We start from the raw sequence: 7,170 nt of genomic DNA, 5'->3' as shown, positions 1-7,170 counted from the left end.
CTAACTAGACTGTTAACCCTAAAACTAACCCTAACTCTAGAATCCGAACTCTAAAATTATTACACACATAGATACGCACAGCGTAATTTATTATATAAACAATATATGCGTATAAATTACGATTAAACCGGATGAAATATGTCACAGGGAATAACATTTTTATGACCGCCCAGCAGTAACTCTATTCAGCTGAATAGACGTCAATGATTGGTTGAAATTACAGAAATACGACAACTTTAACATGGAATAACTTGCGATGTACGTTTTTTTGTTAAGAAGACTAAGAGTATAAAAGTTGTTTTATATGACACATTCTACCAGTGTCCCAAGTTTCGTTAGTGTTTCGTTAAGAAAATACTGGTGCCCCCGTTTTGAAATAGATCCTAATTATAATCGTAATCTATGCCGTTTGAATGTGGAGGCGCAATGGACCAGTAGTTAGGGCAGCGGTCGGAGGATCGCGGTTTCGATTCCCCAACTGGGCGTTGTGTAGGTTTATTGAGCGAAAACACCTAAAAGCTCCACGAGGCTCCGGCAGTTGGTCAAATGTATCGACTCTAACGACCCCTGTTGTACTCTTTCGCCCCAACTTTCACTCTTCCTGTTTCTTGAGTAACGCTGCGGTGGACTGGCGTCCCGTTCCAGCTGGGGGGAACACATACGCCATAGAAACCAGAAAACCGGGCCCATGAGCCTGGCTAGGCTTTGAAAGGGCGACGTTTATCGTTTTTTATGCCGTTTGAAAGGTATTTGTATAAATCTACATTAAAAGATACCCATTTTCCTGAAAGTTATGAGGGAAAAATTGGAGCCCAGGTGAATTTTTTGAAAGTCCTCATTCTCCCTCACCCCCGTTCGTTTGCGCATATTCGTTTTCTACACATTTACACCTATTATACTTGTTTCTTTGTTTTGTTTTGGTGACGGAGTTAAAGTAAACATTAACCCCTCAATCTTCTACCACCCATTATAGGTTGGACGGTTTGCCAGGAGCCAGCAGAGGACTGCACCAGGCTCTAATGTCTGCTGTGGTGTTGTTTCTATGACTGGATGCTCTTCCTACCACCAGCCACTTTACAACATGTACTCTATGCATTTTTACATGTTACCAGCACAAGTGAGAGGTTACCAGGTAACTCTGCCAGGATCCTCAACCTTGATTACAAAACACTAAACCAAAGACTTCATGTAATTACATGTTGTATACTGGCTCACTTTTTTAAAAAGTTTCACTACACAGGCGCAGGCATGGTTGTGTGGTAAGAAGATTGCTTCCCAACCACATGGTTCTGGGTTCGGTCCTACTGTGCGGCACCATGGGCATGTGTCTTCTACTATAGCCTCGGACCAACCCAAGCCTTGTGAGTGGATTTGGTAGATGGAAACTGAAACAAGCCTGTTGTATATGTATGTATGTGTTTGTCTCCCACCACCGCTTGGCAACTGGTGCTGGTGTCCCCATTACTTAGCAGTTCAGCAAAAGGGGTTGACAGAATAAGTACCGTGTTTTAAAAAAATAATTACTGGAGTCGATACATTTGACCAAAAATTCTTCAAAGTAGGGCCCCAACACAGCCACAGTCTAATGACTGAAACAAGTAAAAATAAAAGGCATAAACAAAACATTTAAAATCGTTTCAAAAGAAAGATAGGTCAGCACATTGCACCTTACTGCTAAAGCACTGGTGGGGTGCATTAAAGAAATGTGCATCTTTCACTGGTTTCAATTTTCATTTCACTTACAAATTGTACACATAGAATATAGAGATGAGGTTGAGAGGTTGAAGAGATGTAGTATGCCGTGAGTTTTCTCATCTCTTAATTAAAAGTGCAGTACTTTAGAAGACGTGCCAAGCTAAGTAAAATTGCTGTCATCCTTACATGCAGGTTTGTCCTTTACAGGTGCCAGTGCCACATAAAATGCACTCATGTCAGTGCTGCATAAAAGCATCCATGCCAGTGGCATGTAAAAAGTACCCAGCACACTCTGTAAAATGGTTGGCATTAGAAGGGCATCTAGCCTTAGAAACCATGCCATAACAGACATTGGGTACTGGCCAGCTCCATGTCAAACAGTCTAACCCATGGAAAATGGATATTAAATGATGATGATGTTATCAACACTTTTTGCTCTACTAAAAGAAAAAGAATTTTCAGGCATGGCTGTGTGGTTAACAAGTTCGCTTTGCAATTATGTGGTCTCAGGTTCAGTCCTGCTGCATGGCACCATGGACAAAAGTCTTCTACTAAAATCTCAGGCCAACCAATGCCTTGTGTGTGAATTTGGTTAATAGAAACTGAAAGAGGTTTCAAGGCGGCTAGCTGGCAGAAACGTTAGCACGCCGGGTGAAATGCTTAGCGGTATTTCGTCTGCCACTACGTTCTGAGGTCGACTTTGCCTTTCATCCTTTTGGGGTCGATAAATTAGGTACCAGTTAATCGACTTTATCCCTTGTTTGTCCCCTCTACATTTAGCTCCTTGTGGGCAATTAAAGAAATAAGAGACTGAAAGAAGTATGTTGTATACGTGTGTCTTTGTGTTTGTCTTCTAAATATTGTTTCTTATTCCTGCATTGAATGGTTGACCCCCAAGCAAACTCTTGTCACAAGAGGGTTTGCTGTCATTCGAATTCAGCTGGTCAATAAAGATATATTTCATTTGCTGCATGAATAATAACTGAAGTAAACTTGTGAACATTTAACTGAATTATTTATTGCTTGACATAAATATATTTGGTGTTGGCTATTTATAATGAACGACATAAGTATTATCTAACTGAGAGAAAAAGAGAGAGAAAAACTGCACTGCATCCATAGAAGTTACTTATAAGACATTGTGTGAATGTTCAGAATGAGTTCATCCAAGAGCCTTGAGTTGTCTGCATAAATGTCTGGAACTGTCAGCATGGCAGGAGTGGGTGCACATGAGTCAGCTGCCTTCAACATTGCAATTAATCAAGCACTAAAAATGATTTTTATAGGGACAAGAGGTTTATTCTAGAACAATCAAGAAAACTATATAACACCACAACCTCATACTGATTGATAAATTTATAGACTGTTCACATGACACTATTGTTGTTTACTTGTGTCTGTCTGAGTATCATGCAGTTAGGTTTCGAATCTCTGCTACATTCTCAAGTCTTCCTCCAATGTTTGAAGCCATGACTTGTACTTGTTCTTAATCCTGTTTAGAGCAGAGAAATAGTGCTTTGTGATTATGAGGTGTCCCTGCCAGAGATTACTAGAATGAGGCTGTGACTTGATGAATGCTGCAGTTTCAGTTCTCTATCATTACTGATTTCCATCAACTCATCTTCTGAAACAGTAAATTTTACTGACTCGCACAAATGAATCCACTCCAAGGAAAAGACATCAAGTGATAGAAAATTCATTTCAATATTATTTTCTTCGCAAAAGCAGTGAGTTTGGCAGAATTGTTAGCATGCTGGGCAAAATGCTTAACAGCTTTTCATCCGTCTTTACATTCTGAGTTCAAACTCTGCCGAGGTTGACTTTGCCTTTCATCCTTTCAGATTCAATAAAATAAATACCAGTTGATCACTGGGGTCAATGTAATCAACTTACCCCCTCTCCTGAACTTGCTGGCCTTGTGCCAAAATTTGTAACCAATATTATTTTCTTAGCTGTAACGAGTTTTACAAAATTAATTCAAGTTTTTCTCCAATCTACAAGATTTTTACAATTCTGTATTTTCTGAGATGAGATTCTGAGTTCAATTCCAGGCAAGGTACTGAGGTGAATCGTAAGACACCTGAAGAAGGCCGGAGTGTACACAGCCAAAACATTGTGTAAAGCAAGAACTAGGATGAGGACACCACTCCAACTAATACATGATACAAGATTTTTGTCTGCTTAAGCATTTCAGATATTTACCTCTTTTTATTTTGGCTTTCTTTTCTTGTTAAGTGCATTCAATGATTGGAAAATATTAGCTGAGAATGCAACTTGATTGTATTATTTTTCATCATTAATCTGGTTAACCAGTTCAGATGCTTTCAGTTTATGGAAATATAGAAATTCTTCTTCCAATTCATAAAAACTTTGAATGCACTCTCCCTTGAGATAGCCATCACACTTTTGTTTGCAATAGGAGCTATGTGTGGGCCACATCCGTAAGGAAAACAATCTTGATTTTAATGGCCTACATTATAAGTTTCATCCAGTATTTTGTTTAGGTTTAGAAGTTAATGATTTTGAAGTGAGGACTTCTTTGTGGAGGAAGTAGGTAAAAACAATTGTAGGTTCCTTTGTTTGGTCAGTGCAGAGAATTCAATCAGTCTTCCTATCCTAGAGAGGGCACCATTGTCTGGATGCTAGTACATGCTTTCTGTGACAAATCATTGGGACAGAAATAATTAACAATATCAAAACATATCTTTATCTGTTTCTGGAAGAGACTTATAAAATAAAAATGTTCCACAATGTCTCTAACATAAATGAACCTACAAGGAACTGAGTTTTTCCTTTAAATCAGTTGATGGCAAAAGACTTGGGTGCTTTAATGCTTAATTCTTGGCACAGTGACCTGTCTCCTGTAATTTTCATATTCAGTCACACATGTAAATGAATTATTCGAATTCTTGTTCCCCTGCAAAGCCTGTTAATTTTATCTAAATTTTGCAATGACATTACATCATATCTCCTTTATCAATTTGTTTCTGTCCATGTTGGGATTCTGAAATGCCATTTCATTTTTTTCTCTTTTTACTTCCTTTCTGTCTTGTTTTTTAATTTCATTTTTGTCTCCTTTTCTGTTTTTTCTTTCCTGTGATCCTTCTTTATCCATAATGTATATGTATACAAAAACATAAGTTGTCTGGACAAATATTAAAGTGTTTAATGGGCAATTATAACAGTTGGTTAAAACTTAAATTGTCTATCCTATCTGCTGTGTTGCAAATATGAAGACAGTAAAGGAATGAGTTTCCTTAAGAGATAGAGAAACAAATAACATTCACTATAAAAAATTATCTTCAGAGAGTTATATGCATAAAATGATGAATTTTCAGTACTTACAGAATGTTATACTATATGTAAATTTAGGGAAAGCAAATAAACAAAAAAACAAAAAAAAAACAAAGCAATTTATCAATTAATTTCTATGAAATTAATAGAAAACAAGATTTTTATAAAAGAAAACCCTGCCCATGGAGAGATACACATACAAGGAGGTGCTGAAAAGTTCCTGGCTTTAACGGTATTGCTGAAGGCCTGGTTGGAGGCCCAACCTGCTGAGTTCTTTTACAGGGCTTAGAAAAACTAAAGGACTGCTACAATAAGTGTGTGAATCTGAGAGGGGAATATGTTGAATAAGATCATAATTAACTGATCTCCCTCCTATATTTTCTTTTATCCAAAGCTAGGAACTTTTCAGCACCCCCCTCATACACACAGTGCATAAAATGAAAGTATTAGTCTAGTACAGAAAATATTACAATAAATAATTTTAGTTCCATGATACATGCATACATGCAAAAGTAAGTTTATTTTACAAACAGATGTTGAGGAATTGCCATTATGATTATAAAGCATCTACTTACATTTGTTGTTTTTAATTCTGTCTTGGATTCATCTAACCAAACAGATTTTTCATTGGAAGATTATGGTACTTTGGTAATCTTCTAACTGTTCACTACCTGAAGTATTATTTACTGTTACCTGTTGCTTAAATGCAGTTTAATTTTGTTGAAGTTTTTATTGTAAAGTGTGTTGCCTGAGTGTTTATTGGTGACTTAATCTGCTTTTATGAAACATACATTAAAAAATGTTTAAGAGACAATCCTATGATTTGTATATCTCCGGAATGAAAAGTATTACAAATAAACAATTAACCCAAAGGTTATTTATTTTACAATAAGGAGGAACACACCTGTACACACAAACAATCAGTTATTTCCAAAGGAAATAGGTCAGTTATTTCCAAGAACAAATACAAAAATATCACACCAATAATACAATTATGGTTATTGTTTGACAACCTGTGGCCTTAGCAATATAATGTAAAAGGTGCCGTGTGAACAGTTACTTGCAGATGCAAGCTGGACAAAATGGAAATATTCTGACAGAACCAAAGTAACTTCAAGAAATGGGAATGCAACTCCCCCATTGACACCATGTGTTACTGGAATACAGAGTCACAAACTATGAGACATCTGGCTGTTAAACAATGCCTCAAATAACATATTTGTCCAACTGATGCAAACATGGAAATATACATGGAAAAAGAAACAAACTTATTTTATTTTCATTTTCAAGGCCATTAGTCATTTTAACCATTGCAAAATAGTACTTATTAGTAAGTCTTGTAATTAGTTTCGTTCTATCTTTTTCAGCGGAAACTGAACCACATGAAGGAAAGAGGAAAGTTGAGGCTTTATGGCCAATTTTCAGAATTCACCATCAGAGATCACGTTATATTTATGATCTTTTCTACAGACGACATGCCATTAGTCGAGGCAAGTAATTATTTGTGATCAGTTTTTTTTTTTTTTCCACTCTATACCTATATTTTTTTTGCCAGTAATTTTGATTTTACCAAAATACTTATTGTTGATATCATAAGAATTTATAAACTTTTGAGAGAACATTAAATAATTCCTTTTTTGGAACAGTGGATTTCAAAGTACATAAAGCATGTAAATATTATATTGGAGAAACTCTTCACCAGCAGCTTTTAACTTTTTGTATCTAAAAAGGCTTTCTCAACCCAGTATTTTCATGTTATCATTTATAGCTCTATATGCTTTGAAATCCACTATTCTAAAATACTTATATTTGAGTCTTGTGTGTCTTTAGCAAAGCTATAATATTCTGCTGCTTTCACAGAAAATAACTATCATCATCGTCATCATCATCATCATCATCATCGTCATCATCATCATCATCATCATCGTTTAACGTCCGCTTTCCATGCTAGCATGGGTTGGACGATTTGACTGAGGACTGGTGCAACCGGATGGCTACACCAGGCTCCAATCTAATTTGGCAGAGTTTCTACAGCTGGATGCCCTTCCTAACGCCAACCACTCAGAGAGTGTAGTGGGTGCTTTTACGTGTCACCCGCATGAAAACGGCCACGCTCGAAATGGTGTCTTTTATGTGCCACCTGCACAAGAGCCAGTCCAGGGGTACTGGCAACGATCTCGC

At 36.8% G+C, this 7,170-nt stretch overlaps 1 protein-coding gene across 1 annotated transcript in view; it reads left to right on the top strand.

Moving 5' to 3' along the window:
- Positions 1 to 7,170, top strand: part of LOC106875354 (protein BUD31 homolog) — a 16,723-nt gene that overhangs the window by 2,960 nt on the left and 6,593 nt on the right. Inside the window, exon 2 of the mRNA XM_014923446.2 lies at positions 6,357 to 6,479. Coding sequence (XP_014778932.1) covers positions 6,357 to 6,479 — 123 coding nt within the window. The remainder of the gene's footprint in view (positions 1 to 6,356; positions 6,480 to 7,170) is intronic.

The sequence above is a fragment of the Octopus bimaculoides genome, chromosome 1 (genome assembly GCF_001194135.2).
Source record: "Octopus bimaculoides isolate UCB-OBI-ISO-001 chromosome 1, ASM119413v2, whole genome shotgun sequence".
Lineage (NCBI taxonomy): Eukaryota > Metazoa > Mollusca > Cephalopoda > Octopoda > Octopodidae > Octopus > Octopus bimaculoides.
Note: the sequence above shows the minus strand (reverse complement) of the source record. Positions and strands in the feature narration are given on the sequence as shown.